The 19,935-nt window shown below is 45.6% G+C and overlaps 1 protein-coding gene and 1 long non-coding RNA gene across 2 annotated transcripts; one reads left to right on the forward strand and one right to left on the reverse strand.

Annotated features, from left to right (window-relative positions):
- Window positions 1-24: 24 nt before the first annotated feature.
- LOC136486180 (xylan O-acetyltransferase 13-like) lies at window positions 25-2,958 on the reverse strand. Its single transcript, XM_066483030.1, has 5 exons — window positions 2,450-2,958; window positions 1,850-2,024; window positions 1,557-1,765; window positions 1,230-1,388; window positions 25-1,134 (listed from the first exon to the last, which is right to left on the reverse strand). The coding sequence occupies exons 1-5, from the start codon at window positions 2,890-2,892 to the stop codon at window positions 786-788; spliced, it is 1,335 nt and encodes a 444-aa protein (XP_066339127.1). The 5' UTR covers window positions 2,893-2,958; the 3' UTR covers window positions 25-785.
- LOC136486181 (uncharacterized) lies at window positions 2,829-4,969 on the forward strand. The gene is made up of 2 exons (XR_010766725.1): window positions 2,829-2,972; window positions 4,350-4,969. It is a non-coding gene; the product is annotated as an uncharacterized lncRNA (long non-coding RNA).
- Window positions 4,970-19,935: the final 14,966 nt, after the last annotated feature.

The following is a 19,935-nucleotide window of genomic DNA, read 5'->3' on the forward strand; positions in this document are numbered from 1 at the left end:
TGTCGTCCGTGGTAAATATGTAAATGCCCCGAAAACAGTAGATGCAGCCGCCATAGCCGAGGAGGAGGACGACGAGACGAGACGAGAGGATCGCAGGCCACGGCGGCTGTTAAACTTGGGCCGTTGTCGGCCCACATCAGCCAAGTGTTACTCACATGGGTTGGGCTGGCTTGGCCTTTCAGCCCGTATATATCCCGTAGCCTATAAGGCCCATGGCCTGGAAAGCTGCGGCGGAGCCGGCTGGGGCGGACGGCGACGGCCGGTGGCCGGCCATAGCAGCGCGTTCCAATCCAGGGCGGCGATGGTGTTGTATGCGGCCGCGGGTCGGCGGGTGTTGTATGCTGCTGTGTGCGGCGGGGACCTGTGTTCGGCTCAGCGATAGCAGCTTCAGGTTGCTCTTCTCTTCCCTCCTTGACCTACCCAGTACCCACACCACTCAAATGTCAAGTGTGCTTTTGTTGCTTGCCTGGTATGACTGAATTGAACTGAACTGAATTTCAGGGACATCTAGGAGTCTAGGACAGTTAATCATTCTTAAGGTGTTCTTTTCCATGACAAATTTCTTACAAAATCATGTTGCTCTGTTAGATGTAATAAACAAATAGTACACTGATCCCGTTAGGTGATGCACAGACAGATCCTTGCTTTCCTCCTTTTATCTGTCTCTACATGTGAATGTAATAGGTCCAACCACTCTCTGCACAAGAGCATCCTAATCTAAATGGAGTATGCCATTTGTACATTATATATAAGGGGTAAAACGAACCTGACATTTTGTACATCAATCATTTGTGCACGAGGTAGCCATATAAAAACTCGTTCCAGACATCAGGAACTCCAGGAAGGCACCAATGCGTGCAATCCGCGTAGCTGGCTGGGTCGGCAATTTGCTCTTTCGTTAGAGGAACAAATTGCCTCCTGAACACCGTCGGATGCCCGTCCTTCCGGTAGTCAGACAGCTCTGTGATGTTCAGTATCTGAACATGTATGCCTTTCGGCTCCAATGTTCGGAAAAAGGACTTGGCTGTGGCCATCAAGCTGTAGTCCGTAGTTGCAGCTTTGTATCCGGTTTTGTAGATCGGCTCTGTTTCGTTAAGGCATTTGTTCTTGTCTTCTCCACCCCAGTTGCTAGCCCTGAAAGTAACAAATAATGTGAACACACTGGATGTCATGGAGATGTTGGTATTGTACTATTTGTGTTGCAAATGATTCATAGGTATCTCTCTCACCAGGAATGTGTTGGTGATGATCCTGCAAAAAAGATCCTAGTCTTGTTCTTGTCAATATTCTCTCCAAGCCATTCAGTTAGTTTCTTGAGAGCTATCTCGAAACCATTGACCATTTCCATTTCGTCTAACTTTGCATCACCATCTTCAAATGAGCCATACCTGCACATACAAGTGTTAATTATTACCTATTCATTGATTGCATTTGGTAACCATGTTAGTGCATTTTAAATTACCAGTTCTGGTATCTTTTTTCTGATATGCAAAACTGACGGTGCAATACCTATGAATCTATGATCTATGATTGGGAAGGATAGAAAATGTACTTACATGACCTTCATCCTCATGTCATCCTTCTGCTTCCTCCACCACAGGTAAGAATTGAAGACAATGATGTCAGCGTCCCTCCAGACACTGGCATGCTTCTCAATTCTGTCTGCTCTTATGATCCGGTATTCCACCCGGTGGATAATGGGGTTGTCGCTGTTAGACTCCACCAGTAGTGGTGACCAGTAGAAATCAATTGTTGCATTGTATTCCTGAAAATGATTATATGTTCAAACAGGCTACCCAAATAAAATTGTTGGTTTTTGTATCTTGCAGATTCCTGAAGGGAAGCATACCAATGCCTTGAAGGAGATGAGTGAGCCATTGAAGATGCGTATCTTGAGCCTGTCGTCAGGTATTGAGGCCTCCACCATGCACACGAGAGAGACCCATTGGTTCCTGTTGACTGAATCACCCACAAACACCAATCTCTTGTTCCTCAGCTTTTCAAGCAGCTTGATGGCATCGAATCTGTTTTGAAAAAAGGTAAAGTTCAGACAGCATGTCAAAAATACCATGCAAAGTTATGCTAAATTTGATCTCCTTTCTACTCTTACAAACTTTTGAAATGGTACAAATGATAAAATAAAAGGTAGGACCTTTCACTGTCAATTAGTTGCCATGCATGTTTAATTAGTTTCTTGTTGGCCTCCAGCTAACGACTCTAATGAGATCAGTTTTGCAATCTCAGTACTAGTTGTTTCTTCCTTTCTGCTGTACTATCCTCTGTTTTTATTCAGTTACAGATTATCTTACCTTAGTGTTTTTATGCTTCTATAAAACAAAAACATTTACTACCCTTGGAAAATCCTTGACTGATACTGACAGACCTTTAGATATGCTCGAATTCTTGGGCTTCAGCTAAAAAATACTTGGGAAATCTGTAATAATCATACCTTGGGAGGTCGCATCCATGAGGCTGCCATCTCCAGTGCTGGTACATGACATCCTTCCTGCCATACTTGTCACAGGCCACCTCGGGGAAGATGAAGGCGCACTTGAGCCCGTTGTACAATGGCCGGGACACATTGTCGTACACCCACCGCCCCCTCGACCAGTTGCACTCCTCGTTGCTAGCATCCCCCTCTTCAGTTGTCCCTCTGACTGCCATTTGCACTTGATCTTCCTGGCCTTTGTCAAGGAGGAAGACGATGGAGCTGGCCAAGATGAAGAAAGCCACCAAGGAGGTCACGATGCTCCTCACTCCAACTGGAGCATGGAGCACCGTCATCTTGTGAGAGGCTTCTGATTTCATTCTTCCTTCAGAAAAAATGTGGTTCTTAGCTTGGCTCCCCTCTTTTATGGTGCACCTGTCTTCTCTGCGATGGGGACATCGCATTTGCACATGGCTAAGTGGCCCAGGTCTACTGCTAATCAAACAAACTGAACACTGACCCCTGGGCTAACCACATATGGGAGGTAACGTCTGCCTGCTTTGGTTCATCTGAACTTTTTGGTAAATAAGTATGAGAAGGTCCAGTTAGCCAAAAAAAGAACTGAGATAAATTCAATTTTCTAGATATCAGTTTACAGGTTGTTATACAGTCAATCTAAATTTTCAAAGTTACCTACACATTGATCCCATGCTTATTCAGTATGATCCACATGTCCTAAGTTTGTTTGAAGAAAAAGCAAAAGGAGAAAAAGGTAGTCCAAGTACCGGTTTCTGGTGCCGACAGTTCTGTCAATCCACCATAGTATCACACCAAACATGGCAGAATGGATGCAAATAAATTAAGTAGTGAAATAGCTGGGTTTGTCACTTTGAAAAGACGGAGTTTTGTAAATTAAGCAAGGAAAAAAAGCTACTGGCCAGCGAAAAGGAATCTTTTTTCATGTTTCTGGACTATAATTAACTAAACTTGAAGTCATTAACCCGCTAATGTTAAACAGAGTTCAGAAATGTTGCAGGCTTTCCCAGTTCAAACTATCAATCATGATATCTGTTGGCATTGATCCTGATCTACTGTAACAATATTATGTATTTATGTCTTAGCAGTCCTAGCATAAGCATTACTCCTTGTAATAAACAAAAAAGAAAGCCTATTCTATCTGGCTAGCAATTGCAAAATGATCAACATTTTTCCAATGGTCAACTTGGACCATCAAGGAATCAATGGGGTTTTAGCCACGTTATTTTACTTCAGTTTTCTTTGTCATCCATCACATGTATTGTTTTTTAGGACTGTGTCACGCGCTGTTTTGCTTTAATAAGTATACAGACAACGTGCAGATGACTCAATCATTTTGAAGGAGCGTGCCTTTTTCTTACAAAAACATGAGGCTCTGAATCCGATTTTGATAGACCAGGTGATCATTGGTGCCACTAGGTAGCACCTTTCTTTCAATATTTCTTAGGACAGAAGCTACGTTCAGATTTAATTTAACAATAATGCAAAGCAACGCAATTGGTGGTGGCACCAGGATTATTTAATGTGATGCTGGTACTTAGAGGCAAATGCCACATTCTATCCTTAATTCTTACCACATTCTATCATCAATTGGGTCCAGTGTGCTGAATCTTAAGATGGCCCTACTGGGTGCTAAAAATATAGTATCCTCTTACGCGTTATCTTCTTTCAGCAAAGGACTGAATGAGTGCTGCCAGAGACCAAATAAAGGGTTAGGTGAAAATTTTTTGTGGTGATAGTTGCTTTGTTTGGTATCCTGTCCTAACCAGCGTGGGGTCTAATGAGAAGGCTTGGATGTTGAGCCTGCAGCTTGCAGTATATATATTTGCTGTTAACCTGATTCCATTTTGCCATATTCGCTGAGAAATTAAACTCCTTGTGGCAGGTGCAGTAGTAGATCTGAAAAGCATGGACGATGAGCGATGGCATTCAGCAGAGCACCTGGTTGCAAGGTTGGAGAATGGGTACAATGATTGCTGACGATGTGCAGTACATGAGGTGAGCGGGCCTTAGAAGGGTAGTAACATCATCAGAGTGTACTGTACACAGAGACAGACAAACAGACAGAGAGTAGTAGCTAGCCTATCAGTTGGTGGCATGGGATTCCTGTTAGCTGATGGCCACATGCATGGCTGCCTTCCATGAGGGCCGGCTGGATCAGTCGGGCTTGCTTAAATTCATGCACAAGTCCATCCAAGAAGAGGCTTCAGGCATATGCATGCAGAATTGCAGATGCAGTACGAGTAGGAGCGCTACAATCACATGATTCTGTCGTTGGCCTTGCAGATGCACCACTAATTTAATCGCGTGGTTTGGTTCCACAAATATAATGCTAATTGTACTGTGGCATTCAATCTTTCTTGCTAATCCCATCGACGGCATGTGTGGATAATGTAATGCTCCTTGATTAATTAGACCCTAGCACTAGCATTCATCAGTAACGATATCCCCGGATGTTATATAGTTGCATTTCTTCTCTGCAAAGGGATACGACTTCTTCCTCTACCTTAGCTTCTTATTACCCCAAAAGAAGAGAGGCAACTTGTTCGTCCAAAACAAGTGTCCAAATATAGTTTACCAATAGAAGTTGCTTCTGTTTTTTCTTTTGTGAAACAGTAATGCTCTCTACTAAGCGTCCGTCCGACCGGATACGCGTCTTCGCTGGGCCTGTGGACCAGGTCTGCCAGCCCCAATACATGGCTTCACGTCATCCACTTATTGTACCCACCACAAATATCTGATAATCCACGCTGCCTCCAAAAATAAAAATCTCCCACTCCGCAAGCTGTCGGCCACAAGCCGCACACACGTTCTGTTTCTCCCAGATCCAGTCCACTCCCACTCTCCCCAAGTCCTGCAGTCAAAGCACCGCCCGTTGATGGCGTCTCTACCCACTCAGTCGAGGTCCGGACCCCCGGCGACTCGCCGCGGCCCACCACTGCTCTCAACACCACCACGACATTCATCCTGCTCCGCCCGTCCCTCACCGTCTTGACCGCTGCGTCCGCTGTCACGCGACCGCTCTCCAAGCCCCCCCAAGCCCGTGGTGTTGCTCATATCCTCGGATGGCTTCCGCTACGGGTACTAGTACAAGGTCCCTCTCCAGCACATCCGTCGCCTCATCATCGGTGCCGGCACCGGCGTCCTCCTCATCACCTCCTCCTGCGGCTAGAGATGGCAAGGGCGTTGTGCCCGTGCCGTACTTCGTGATCGCCTCAAGGCTCGCCAGACATGGTGGTCGCCGTCCACTAGAGTGTCGCGTCTGACATGTTGCAAGCGTATGTTTTAAGTGTTTCAGGTGTTCCATATGCATGTTGCAAGTGTTTAATGTGGATGTTGCAAAAGTAGATCGGGATGCTGCATATATTGCAATGGCTATACACGTGTGTTGCAAGCATATGTTCTAAACATTTCAGTTGTTTTAGACGTATGTGCATGTGTTTTATCTGGGTGTTGCATATGTTTCACACTTATGTTGCAAGTGATTCATCTAGATGTTGCATATGTTTTGTAATGGCTACACACATGTTTTCCTCGTGTTTCATATGTATCTTGCAAGTGTTTCAACTATTTCGGACGTATGTTGTAAATGTTCCTGTAGATGTTGCAAAAATATATCTGGTGTTGTACATGTTGTAGTGGACCCCATCTATAGTAGCCGATAGCTGCTGGGCCCCCTTGCATGCGCGAGGATGTGGAGAGGGCGCGAGCGGCAGTCGTGGGAAATCATGTCGGCGCAGATCGAGACGGAGGGGCGCATGTAGGACACGGAGCGACGTGGGCCCCCACATGAAGCAAGCGCAGACGTGTGCGCGCGGGCATCTGGACGCTAGCCGTTGTCCGAACGTCCAAGCGCTAGACTTTACGTTTGTGAAACTCACAAGGACTCATATATGAGGAGAGCAGCCCCGGCCCAGAGCTTGAAGAGACAACCAAGGCTCTGTTCGGTTGGCTGGAAAAACAGCTGATGTTGATGCTGATTTATTATGAGAGAAAAACACTGTTATTTCGCTGAAACGGTACGGCTGATAAGTAAGCGAACGTCTAGTGCTGGGCTACATGCCTTTTGTTTTCGGAGCTGCGGCCCGTTTCTTTCATATCTTTCCACAAAATGAAGCCCACGCGGACGCTTCCTTGACTGGGTTATTTCTATTAGAACTCAAAGTCAAAAGTACGTGTCTGTTCCATGTGGTGCAGATGCAGGTGCAGCACAGGCCAGACAAGCTAGACAAAACGTGTTGCCGACGATACATCCTTCTTGGTAAAGGTTCTATTCACCATCAAATTTGATATGTGGTAAATTGTCCAAAATGATATGCAGTGCTCTGCGATCATCCTTCGGACACGCAAGGCCAAAATTAAACTCTAATCTAATAAGTATACATGCCAAATGACTTCCTGCTTATATCTACCGCTTAATTTGTTTGCCCTAGATTACCTCCTCACGGGTGCATGCACACCCAAGCCAACGAGTGCCAGATAATGAAATACGTTTTAAGTGTAGTAATCAAACTTAGCGACCATAAATCATTTAATTTTTAGCTAAGAGATCCACCAAATCACTATACTTACAACTCATTTTTATTTGTGGATAAACAAACAAATTGGGTCCACCAAGGCACCAATGGTCAGACTCTGCGTGGTCGGATGGGCCTAGCGATAAGAATGGGTCAACGAGGCCCGTGGCTTGGGGTTATAGGTCAACCCATTTTACTTAATTAAACGTTGTAGCCTCCTTGATCCAATGAGTAGTATGGATCAATTTTAGACTTTGAGGCTGACTCCTATGACCTACTGACCTTGCTTTTCTGGGTTAGGTCAACTCCGGCACATCTAGGCCTCTAGGGATGAGAATGGATCGGGTTGACTCATTTGGTATTTTACTCGACCAACCAAAGTAAGGTCAATGGGTCATAGAGGTTGGCCTCAAAGTCTAAACAGGTCGATATAGGGCCGGAACCTGTTGACTCACTCACCACATAACAATCTTTTTTCTTTAATTTGTTTGTACTTTTTATTTTTTTAAATAAGCACAGTTGATCATAACTTGTAAGCATGTTTATGTTTGGAAGTACATCAAGGAATATCATATTTTAGAAGTAAAAATAGATAAAATTAAAATAATGGTTCACTTGCAAACTTATTTAATTTCATACATTGCCAATAACCTTAATATGTCATCATGGTATTTTAATCTTGTACCTCACCTTTTTTAGAAGTGTTGATAGTATTCATATCCCATGATGGCGACAAATATTTGGATTGAACCATATTACACATTGGACCAATGAGGACATAGAGTTTATCAAGATTCAAACAATTTCAAGGTAGGCACCATAAGATAGAACACAATTTTAGAAAATTTTCAAACTAGTTTCATAATTTCCCGAGCTAAAACAAAATTTCTATGAATTTCGAAGATTCAAATAAATTTTAGAATTTTTAATTGCATTATTTTTCCAAGTTATGTTTGGGTAAATTTTGAAAAAAAAAATTATGACTTTTTATATTTTTTACAAAAATATTTCTAGTTCGAGCTACCCCTCTGACGTGATGCCACATCACTTAAGCCACCATCAAAACTGCTCAGAGTGCAAAAACAAATGGTTTTCAAAAAAGTTGAGGGGCGTAAAAAACTGGTTTTGTATATTAGGGTGGAAAATCAGAGGATCGCAATAGTTGAAAGGTGTAAATCAGGCTTTTTCCCTAAATAAATGACCTAATAATACATATATTCTCAGCCCACTTCTTTCTAAGCAAGCCCATGTGTGATTTACAAAAGAAGGCCCATACTAGTATATGTCCGTATTGCTACTGTAAACAATGAACAATGTAACAACACTTTAAAAAGTCTCGATGCCATGTGCACCATCAAAATACAGCAGCAAGGACAAGGGTTGAGCTTAGAGATTGACTGAAGGTTTGTTCCATCTATTTTTAACCTGTCGTCAATCATTGGTCTTTGTAAAGATTAGATCACTAAAATGGCCGGTTTGCACTTGATCCAATGTTAACTGACACAGTTATATAGTGATTGTTAGTGCAGAACGCGAAACGTCCTCACAAAGATCACAACTGCAGTTCAGAGGACTAATGCAAATGTTGTCAGCCAAAGTGCGACGCTTGTTTATTTATCGTGAAGAGGTGTCGCGGACCTAATACCGGGGTACCCAATGAGGTGGAATTAATAATCATCGAACGTTGACACTTCCGGCCGGACAAGAATGCTACTACACTTCTCGTCCGAACGACGGAAGATTGGTTCCGCCTCGCCCGACGGTTGAGGGCTGGCTCCGCCTCGCCCGACGGCGGAGGGCAGGCCCCGCCTCGCCCGACATCCGAGGGCAGGCTCTGCCTCGCCCGACGGCTGAGGACAGGCTCCGCCTCGACCGACGGCTAGGGGCTGGCTTCGCCTCGCTTGACGGCTGAGGGCTGGCTCCGCCTCGCCCGACGACTGCACCCTGCTCCTTCATAATGACGAGCACAGGGTACGACAGGACATTCGAGTCAACCGCAGTATCGAGGGCCATGCCCTGCATGCCTGCAGGAAGGTACCGTCAGGAACGACAGGACGGGCGCTTTAAGCCCTTTCCGACCTAACAGAGCCCAAACAGTGTTGTAGACGCTGACTTTTGTCCCACAGTATTGTAGGCGCCGCCATCAGCCCTCGGGCACGGATACTAATACAGGTATACGACAACCACTACAGTCTAAGAGAGAACTCGCGTCATCAATAGTAACAGGCGTATAGTCACTTCCCCGTCTACTCCCCACAGAGTCATGGCTCGATACCCTGACACACCGCACCATCCGCCGGGAGAGGATGGGACGTGACCACTCGCTGAAACGAAGCCAGAGCCCGGCCCTATCAGGATCAGCGAGACATGCTATCCCTAGCGTGGTCTGCCATGACAGCAGGGCAGGCTCAAGGAAAAAGGAAAATCCGGCACCTTCGAAGGACCTTCTCTACCTTTGGTTTTTTCCTCTTTCTCCCATCTGTAACTCCTGCACCCCCCCCTTGGTCTATAAAAGGGAGGGCAGGATGCCCCACTAGGAGGGGGATCGATTCCACACACAACACATAGCCAAGCAGCAACCAAACTCTTGGCGTCCTTTTGACCTTTCTATCAGAGACTTGGGACCTGTCCCTCTCTCGATCGTTTGTACCCCCTACTACGAACCTTTTTTAGTACTAATAACATTAGCAACAGTAAACTGGACGTAGGGACATTCTACCCGAACCAGTATAAACCTTGTGTCCTTTAGTACACCATCCGAGCCTAACGTGCAACAATTATAAATTTATTAGTTGGTGTTTGTTCGAAACACCGACAGTTGACGCGCCAGGTAGGGGCCTTTGTGCGTGAAAGCATCTAGGCCCCTAGTTGGATTTCGGTGATTAATGTCAATACAAGATTACTATGACTAACGTGTCTTCTGCAGAGGCAATTAAGTTAGGTCATGGTAATGGAGATCGATTGGGCAATCGAGGTTGTCATGCCCCTACGATGGAAATCGTTTCGGTTTTCAAAGGATGGACGACAAGGTTAAGGATAACTAGTTCTAAGTGTCAATTGAAGTTGGAGAGACACTTAGAGTAGTTTAGGACTTTGTTTTTCCTTTGGCCGTACTATGAAGGGGGGTATGAACGGGTAGCTTGACCTAGTTGAGTCTAGTGAGTTAGGTGTGGTGCACACTTGTTAAAACTAGCTCTAGGTAGCTCCTATGAATGCCTAAGATCCTTTGGAGCAAACTTCATTCACATATGTTCGGAAGTTGGAAGTGAATGGAGGGTCAAATACTGACCGGACGCTGGCTCCGGTGCGACCGGACGCTGGCCGCAGGGTCCGGTCAGTTCATTTGACCGAGAAGATCAAGTCTGGTGTGACCGGACGCTGGGAGGTCATGTGACCGGACGCTGAGGGCCAGCGTCCGGTCAACTCCAGTAAGGGTCCAGACTTGGAAAAGTGTGACCGGACGCGTCCGGTCAGTGTGACCGGACCCTGAGTATCCAGCGTCCGGTCGTTTACAGTAAGCATCCAAGAGCGACCGGACGCGTCCGGTCGGTACTGACCGGACCCTGACAGCGTCCGGTCATCACTTGAATGCTGGTTCGCGGGTTGAACTGACCGGAGCGTCCGGTCATCACGACCGGAGCGTCCGGTCATCCCGCAGAAGCTCATAACGGTTAGTTTTTCAGGCTGGCTTATAAATAGAAGCTCCACTCGTGAGTGGAGTATCCTTTGCTCATTCCAACAGCTGAGAAACACGTTTGTGAGTGCCAAGAAGAGCAAGATCCTAGTGAGGTGTTTGTGATTTGAGAATCCAAGAGAGTAGCCTCACTAGCAAATCAAGAGTAGCAAAGTGTGCATCCATCTTCTCATTAGGCTTCGCGTGGTCAAGTGAGAGTTCGTGCTTGTTACTCTTGGTGATCGCCATCACCTAGACGGCTTGGTGGTGATTGGGAGTTTGGTGTTCACCCGGCGGAGCTTGTGGGTGACCCAACTCAAGTTGTGAGCGGCTTTGGGTGATTCGCCGCGACGGAGTGTCGAAGAATCAACCCGTAGAGAGCACTTGATCCTTGCGCGGATCAAGGGGGAGCTACACCCTTGCGCGGGTGCTCCAACGAGGACTAGTGGGGAGTGGCGACTCTCCGATACCTCGGCAAAACATCGCCGCGTTCCTTTCTCTCTCTACTTACTTTGAGCACTTACTTTGAGTATTTACTTTGAGCAATTCAATACTTGTTTTACATCCATAGAATTGCTTGCTAGAGTAAGTTTGGAACATAGGTTGAGAGGTTGTTGTGCATTAGTTTGATATAAACACTTTTCTAGGCACAAGGGGTTAATTGGGCTATCCGTAGGATTTGATTATTGCAAGAGAATTTAGAATTAGCCCAATTCACCCCCCCCCTCTTGGGCATCTTGATCCTTTCAATTGGTATCAGAGCCTCGTGCTCACTTTTTAAGCTTAATCGCTTAGAGCAAGATGTCTCACGGGGATGGACCTCCTCCTATCTTTGAGGGAGATGATTTTCCATATTGGAAAATCCGCATGGAGGCATACTTAGAAGCTCTAGATGTTGGAATTCTTAGAGCCGCCTCTCAAGGGTTCCCCGCACCTAGGAATGCCGCACAACTTCAAGGCGATGAAGTGAATTATGAGAAATGGAATGCAAAGGCTCGCAACACCATTTTTAGAGGCCTTTGCAAAGAGGTGTTCAATCGTGTAAGGAACCACAAAGACGCCCATGCTCTATGGTCGGACGTTTGTGCGCTCCATGAGGGAACCAAGAGTGAGCGTGAGGAACGCTATCATCTTGTGATTAAAAAGCTAAATTCTTTTGAGATGTTTCCCAAAGAAAGTGCTAATGAGATGTATTCTCGATTAAATGTTCTTGTAGAGGAAGTCAATGGGCTTGGACTTACTCAAATGTCACCATCCGATGTTGTGAGAAAAATCTTGAGTGTCCTCCCCATTGATAAATATGGGCACATTGTGACCGTGCTACATCAAGGTGATCTTTCCACCGCTACACCGACACAAATCTTGGGAAAGATCAATGCTCATGAGATGTACATGCACATCACACCACAAGATGGCTCATCCTCTACAAAGAAGAAAGAGAAGGACCTAGCATTCAAAGCTAGCCAAGACAAGGGCAAAGCAAGACTTGAGTATGAGAGCTCAAGTGATGAAGATGATGAAGAAAGCCTTGCCCTCATGGTGAAGAAGACCACCAAGATGCTAAAAAGGCTAAACAAGAGTGGCATCAAGTTTGATGGCAAGAAGAAGAAGTTCTTCACTAGCTCAAGAAGAAAGCCAATCTCCGAGATGGATTGCTACAATTGTGGCGAACTTGGTCATCTAGCTCATCAATGCACAAAGCCCAAGAAAGACAAGTTCAAGAACAAGGGCAAGAAAGATGATTCAAGTGATGAAGATGAAAAGAAGAAGAACAAGCCATACAAGAAGAGAGATGGCAAAAAGAGGGAGTTCTACAAGAAGAAGAAGAGTGGCAAGGCCTATATTGTCGGTGATTGGCTCACGGACATTGATTCATCAAGTGGATCATCCGATGATGATAGTGACGATGAAAAGGTGGCCGCCATTGCTATTGATCTTGCATCTTCACCACCACCATCGCCATCATCCTCTACACACCTATGTCTTATGGCCAAAGGTGAACGCAAGGTAACTAAGAGTGATGATAGTAGTGATGATGAACATGCTAGTGATGATGATAGTGATAGCGATGATGATGACTCACCTACCTATGATGATCTTGTCAAAATACTAAGAAAATATACTAAGATCATTAGAAAGAGTAGAGCTACAAATGAAAAACTTGATGCTAAAAATGACTCACTCTTAGCTAAATGTGACACATTAGAAAAGGCTAATGATGAGCTCAAAGAAACAAATGATTCTATATCATCCAAACTCAAGGAGCTCAAATCTTCTAAGAAAGAGCTTAAAGATAAAAATGATAAACTTGAGTGGGTGCACAATGAGCTTATCACTAGTCACAATAAGCTAAAAGATGAATATGCAACTCTAAAGATCAATTATGATGCCCTTATTATTGCACAAGAATTCTTACCAAATGAGCCACATGATGCTACTAACCATGTTGTTAAGATTGATATAGCTACCTCATGTGATGATTTAATTGATGAAAGCATTGAGCATGGATCTAGTAGCAAGGGCAAGCAAGTGGTTGAGTGCAATGACTATGATGAGTATGTCAAGCTCAAGAGTAACAATGAGAAGCTCATGAAAGATCTTGAAGAAATGAAAAGTCACAACACCATTGTGCTAGAAACTCTTGATCATGACAAAGAGGTGATCCTTGAAAATGAGAAGTTAAAAGAAGAAGTCAAGAAACTCAAGGAGGAGAAGAACAATGATCTTCTCAAGGAAGAGAACAAGAAGCTCAAGATGGAGAAAGAGCATCTCAAGGTGGGATTGAGCAAGTTTGCTAGAGGCAAGCATCTCCAAAGTGAGCTACTCATGAATACCGTCATGAAGATGGATAGAAGTGGCATTGGATATATGGCAAGTGTAGAGAAGAAGAAGGCTCAAGCTCAACACCAACAATCAAAGCCAAAGCCAAAGCCAAAGAGATGTTTTGAGTGTGGACAAGAAGGCCACTTTGCTCATGAGTGTCAAACTCCACCACCACAACCCTTGCCCAAGCATGCTAGACCCTTTGCTTTCAATGCTCACTACATGCTTAGAAAAGATTCGAGTGGAAAGATGAAAGTCATGTTCTTAGGTCCCCCCAACAAGAGTAGGCCTAAGAAAGTTTGGGTGGCTAAGTCACTTGTTGAGAAGGTGAAGGGCCCTCAACAAGCTTGGATCCCTAAAGCTTGAATCTCTTGTGTGTAGGTGAACTACAAGACCGGTGGAAGTCATTGGGTTATTGATAGTGGTTGCACTCAACATATGACCGGTGATCCTCGTATGTTCACCTCACTAGATGAAGAGGTAGATGGACAAGAGAAAATAACATTTGGAGATAATTCAAAGGGCAAGGTTAAAGGATTGGGCAAAGTGGCAATATCAAATGATCATTCCATCTCCAATGTGCTCTATGTTGCTTCATTGAGCTTCAACTTGCTATCCGTTGGGCAATTGTGTGATCTTGGCTTTCAATGCTTATTCACCGAGAAGGAGGTGGTTGTATCCAAGGTAGATGACAATCAAGTGATATTCAATGGATTTAGATACAACAACTTATATCTAGTTGACTTCACCTCCGAAGATGCAAACTTGAAGACTTGCCTATTCACCAAAACAACACTTGGGTGGCTATGGCATAGAAGACTTGCTCATGTTGGGATGAGCTCACTCAAGAAGCTTATGAAGAATGATTTGGTGAGAGGGTTGAAGGATGTGAAGTTTGAGAAGGACAAGCTTTGTAGTGCATGTCAAGCCGGCAAGCAAGTTGCAAACACTCATCCAACCAAAGCTTTCATGTCAACCACAAGAGTGCTAGAACTCCTACACATGGATTTATTTGGACCAACAACATACAAGAGTTTGGGAGGAAATCTCTATTGTCTTGTGATTGTGGATGACTATTCAAGATATACATGGGTGTTCTTCCTTCATGACAAATCCGAAGTTGCATCTTGTTTCAAGAAGTTTGCCAAGAGAGCTCAAAATGAATTTGAAGTGAAGCTCAAGAAGATAAGAAGTGACAATGGCAAAGAGTTTGACAACACAAATATAGAAGCTTATTGTGATGAAGTTGGAATCAAACATGAAGTCTCCGCAACCTATACTCCTCAACAAAATGGTGTAGTTGAGAGGAAGAACCGGACTTTGATCACTCTTGCAAGGACAATGCTAGATGAGTACAACACCCCCGAAGCTCTATGGGCGGAAGCAATCAACACCGCATGTTATGCATCCAATCGCCTATTTCTTCAAAAGTTCCTTGTCAAGACTCCATATGAGTTGCTCAATGGGAAGAAGCCGGACGTCTCCTTCTTTAGGGTGTTTGGTTGCAAGTGCTACATCTACAAGAAGCGGCAACACCTAGGGAAGTTTCAAAGGCGTTGTGATATAGGTTTTCTTGTTGGTTACTCATTGAAGTCCAAAGCATATAGAGTATTTAATCATGCCACCGGCTTGGTTGAAGAAACATATGATGTGGAATTTGATGAATCTAACGGCTCCCAAGGAGCACATGAGAATCTTGATGATGTAGGTGATGAACCATTGAGGGAGGCTATGAAGAATATTCCGGTGGGAGACATCAAGCCAAAAGATGATGAAGATGATGTACAAGTCATTAATCAACCCTCTTCATCAAATGTACCACAAGATGGTGAAAAAGTTGGGAGAGTAGAAAATGAAGATACTCATATCTCCCATGAGCAAATGGTGGTACAAGCACAAGATGTTGATGCTCCACAACCTCCTCCTCAAGTGGTCAATAGAAGAAATACACCTCTCCTACAAGATCATCCACAAGATCTCATCATAGGGAGTCCAACAAAGGGGGTGATGACTCGATCTCAAAAACTTACTTCATTTATTGCTCATCACTCTTTTGTCTCTTGCTATGAGCCTACCAAGGTAGAAGATGCTCTTAAAGATCCGGATTGGATCAATGCCATGCATGAAGAGTTGAACAACTTCACTCGCAATGAAGTTTGGAATCTTGAAGAGCGACCAAAAGATGCAAGAGTCATTGGAACAAAGTGGGTGTTCCGCAACAAGCAAGATGATCAAGGTGTTGTTGTGAGGAACAAGGCAAGACTAGTGGCAAAGGGGTTCTCTCAAGTTGAAGGTCTAGATTTTGGAGAAACCTTTGCACCGGTTGCAAGATTAGAAGCCATCCGTATCCTTCTTGCATATGCATCACATCATGAAATGAAACTATATCAAATGGATGTGAAAAGTGCATTCTTAAATGGCTTTATTAATGAACTAGTCTATGTTGATCAACCTCCCGGGTTTGAAGACCCTAGATATCCTAATCATGTTTATAGGTTGTCCAAGGCACTATATGGGCTTAAGCAAGCCCCAAGAGCTTGGTATGAGCGCCTTCGGGACTTCCTTATTGAGAAGGGCTTCACCATTGGGAAGGTCGACACCACACTATTCACCAAGAAGCTTGATGGGCATATCTTCATTTGTCAAGTATATGTTGATGATATCATCTTTGGATCATCAAATGAAGACTCATGCAAAGAATTTGGTGAATTGATGTCTAAGGAGTTCGAGATGTCAATGATTGGTGAGCTTACATTCTTTCTTCGGTTTTCAAGTCAAGCAAATGAAAGAAGGCATATTCATCTCTCAAGAGAAATACACAAAAGATCTTCTCAAGAGATTCAAGATGGATGAATGTAAGCCAATCAAGACCCCAATGCCTACCAATGGACATCTCGACCTAGATGAGGGAGGTAACTCGGTTGATCAAACTCTCTACCGTTCTATGATTGGTAGCTTGTTATATTTAACCGCATCTAGGCCCGACATCATGTTTAGTGTGTGTATGTGTGCTAGATTTCAAGCTAGTCCTAAGGAAACACATTTAATTGCCGTAAAAAGAATCCTTAGGTATCTTAAGCACACACCAAGCATAGGCCTTTGGTATCCCAAAGGAGCTTTATTTGAATTAATTGGCTATTCCGATTCGGACTACGCCGGATGCAAAGTTGATAGAAAGAGCACATCCGGAGGGTGCCATTTGCTTGGTAGATCACTTGTGTCTTGGTCCTCCAAGAAACAAAATAGTGTGGCTTTGTCCACCGCCGAAGCGGAATACATTGCCGCGGGTGCTTGTTGTGCACAAATATTATACATGAAACAAACTTTACTAGACTATGGAGTAGTTCTAGAGAAAGTACCTCTTTTGTGCGACAATGAAAGTGCGGTAAAACTTGCAAATAATCTGGTTCAACATTCTCGCACCAAGCATATAGATATCCGCCATCACTTTCTAAGAGATCATGTAGCCAAAAATGATATATCACTAGAGGGTGTAAGATCCGAAGATCAATTAGCGGATATCTTTACTAAACCGTTAGATGAAGCTACATTTTGTAGATTGCGGAATGAGCTCAATGTACTTGATTTTAGTAACTTCACTAAAAATTGAGCTTGTGTTGTCCCTTGCATTCATTGTAATATACAACATGTTTAATTTGTAGCAATGCATATAGGGCTTGTCTAACATGGTTAAGATAACCGCCGAAAAGCGTGTGAAGAAGCTTAACCTTGGATCAAACTTGACAAGCAACTAGATTTTCTTACAAGTATTACATATGCATGAATGTTGTTTGTCATTTTGTTCCATTTGCCCTCTTGTTGCCTATTTTCTTAAAAAGAATTATAGCCTAAGGCAAAATATTTTGAAAAATATGAGGGTTTGAGAGAGGTCACTCACATCAGTCCCAATTAGTGTTTATTTGGATCTTATTCAAGTTGGGACTTGATTGGGAACAGACAGCGCAAAGGAAGGTTGAAGGATTGCTGAAAAAGGTGCACCGGACGCTGCACCGGACGCTGCTGTCCAGCGTCCGGTCAGTTCACTAGGAGGTGAACTGCTGTTGAAGGAGTGACCGGACGCTGCGTCTGTGCGTCCGGTCAGAAAGGGCTCAGCGTCCGGTCGATCGGAGGATGACAAAGTTAAACTGACCGGACCCTGCCTGCGTCCGGTCATGGACCACCGGACGCGTCCGGTCGCGATTCCAGAGGATTTGGACCTCTCTGGAATCGACCGGACGCTGGGTGGTAGCGTCCGGTCGCTACCACCGGAGCGTCCGGTCAGTGGATCTCGCGCGTCAAGGACTCTTTTCCCTTTTCCTTTTCTGTCGCGTTTTGGGGGTTATTTATCCGAACCTTCGGTTCTTCTTCCTTGACCTAACCCGAGCCACCGTGAGCCCACAGCCAAGCCGCCACCTCTTGCCTAGCCGCGCCGCCGCAGCCGCCAACCCAAGCGCTGGGTCGCCGCCGTCCCTCGCGCCGACCGTTGCGCCACCTCGCCTGGCCCCCGCGCCAGCCTCGCGCCGCAGTCCCGCGCCTGCCCAGCCGCACGTCTCCGTGCCCCTGCCCCGCGCCACCACCGACCAGTCGCAGCCACGTCGCCGTCTCGTAAGCCACCGCCTGCTCAGCTCCTCACCGGCCCTCTCGCACACAAGCTCGTCGTTCCATCGGTGCCAAGGCTGAAAATCCTCGCCAAGTGATCTTGCCCTATCCTCCCATTGTTTGGTAAGGCAAATCTTGTGGTTCAATCTTGATCTCCAATTGTGACCTAGATCAAATTCTAAATACATTGATTCCCCATTGCATTCAGGGCGTTTGACCTAACCCTAACCGGTTCCGAGATCCCCCACGTGACGTCTTATCTATTCTCGGATCGCTGATCGTCAGGTAGAAAGCCACTCGATTCAAGTTCGCATCTAAAATTGCTTTCTCTATTAGGATTTCGCATCTATTAGATATATGGTATTTATTTGTATATCCATCTATTCTATCGTGCAGCGAGTCGGTTCTGTTGTGTTTCGTCTGGCAGTTGGCAGTAAACTCGGAGCCAAGCTCGCGAGTAAGGATCGAGGCCACGCCTCGAAAGCAGCAGTTTGATAGTTGATCTTCATCAGCGACAGTTCACCATCTTGTCAGTTCAGATGGCTCGCACCAAGAATGTTGGTGGTGGTCCAGGTGATGATGATCGGAGGCCACCGCCTCGTCAGCCAGCCGGATCCAAGGGCAAATCAACCAAGCAAGTAACATCCAAAAAGCGGAAGTACCCCGACGCAGAGACAGCCAGAGCAGCAGCTGTTGCAGAGGCCGCAGAGCGTGCCGAGAGAGGTGGCACCCACAGGGGAATTGTCATTGCAGATCAGCCAGTTTCACCCGCAGTCAGAGCTGCGATTGAGGAGGTTGAGCGTCGTCATGGTAGTCCAGCTAGGGACTGCCACAGTTTGTAGGACGACGGGTTGCCATTGAGGAGGGTCCGTCAGCACAGCAGCAGCCTCCACCAGCAGAGCCTCAGCTAGCCCAGGAGACTCAGGAGAGTCAGGAGACCGAGCCAGCACCTCAGCTACACCGCTCGAGTCGTACCAGTGCTGCAGTTCCACCGAGGCCAGCTACACGGCGCAGGGGTTCACGCCCTCCGCCCAGACCACAGGGTCCGCCTCCAGTGGTTCACCTCGACTTGAGGGCCGCTACAGCCAGGCAGGTTCAGCAGCTGCGGTTTGTTGAGTTTGAGGTTTGGTTCCCTCCGAGGAGGGATGAGAGAGCAGCTGAGGGGTTCTACACGCCACTGCAGGAGGATTTCTACAATGCATATCTAAACAGTGGGGCAGTGTTCAGATCACAGAGGGTCTGTCCGATAGAGTCCATTAGTGGCAGCAGCCGAGAGAGGCATTCGGCAATACTTGTCATATTTGCCAGGACTGTCAGATCTGATTGGACGGACAGGGATATATGTACCTTCTTGGGTTCGTCAGTTTTATGCCTCGCTCTACATCGATCCTCATCACAGATTCATTCACTTTGCCTTCAACGGCAAAGACTATAGAGTGACGAGTAGCAGGGCCAGAGAGATACTGAGACTACAGGAGCAGCCTGTAAGGATGCATGAGGTTTGCTATGGACATCAGGAGCCTCCCAGGCGTCCTCATGGAGGGTTGGTGCCCCCTACAGACTTAGTGCGCCATTGCTTCAAGGAGCCGTTTGGTGAGGGGTCGAGCAGGAACCCCAGTGACTTGACTCCTACAGCGAGGATACTAGAGGCCATCATCAGGAGGACACTGCTTCCCAGGTTGGGATACAGGGAGGGCCTGACTCGCTTACAGCTCTGGCTTCTCAATGCCATCATGCAGATGACAGTGTTTGACATCTGGGACCTTCCTTCTTTCAGAGATGGAGGATACTATAGCTGAGGGATTCAAGGGTCGCAGGCAGCTTCCCTATGCTCACTGGATCACGTTCCTCATCCGCAG

The sequence above is a fragment of the Miscanthus floridulus genome, chromosome 10 (genome assembly GCF_019320115.1).
Source record: "Miscanthus floridulus cultivar M001 chromosome 10, ASM1932011v1, whole genome shotgun sequence".
In the NCBI taxonomy this organism is placed as follows: domain Eukaryota; kingdom Viridiplantae; phylum Streptophyta; class Magnoliopsida; order Poales; family Poaceae; genus Miscanthus; species Miscanthus floridulus.

What these genes read in the sequence shown, in the direction of transcription:
- LOC136486180 (XM_066483030.1), bottom strand. Translation starts at nt 2,892, where the DNA reads ATGCGATGTCCCCATCGCAGAGAAGACAGGTGCACCATAAAAGAGGGG. An exon ending in GACATGAGGATGAAGGTCAT is followed by an intron (nt 1,389 to 1,556) that starts GTAAGTACATTT and finishes TTGTATGTGCAG; the next exon opens with GTATGGCTCATTTGAAGATG. An exon ending in TCATCACCAACACATTCCTG is followed by an intron (nt 1,135 to 1,229) that starts GTGAGAGAGATA and finishes TGTTACTTTCAG; the next exon opens with GGCTAGCAACTGGGGTGGAG.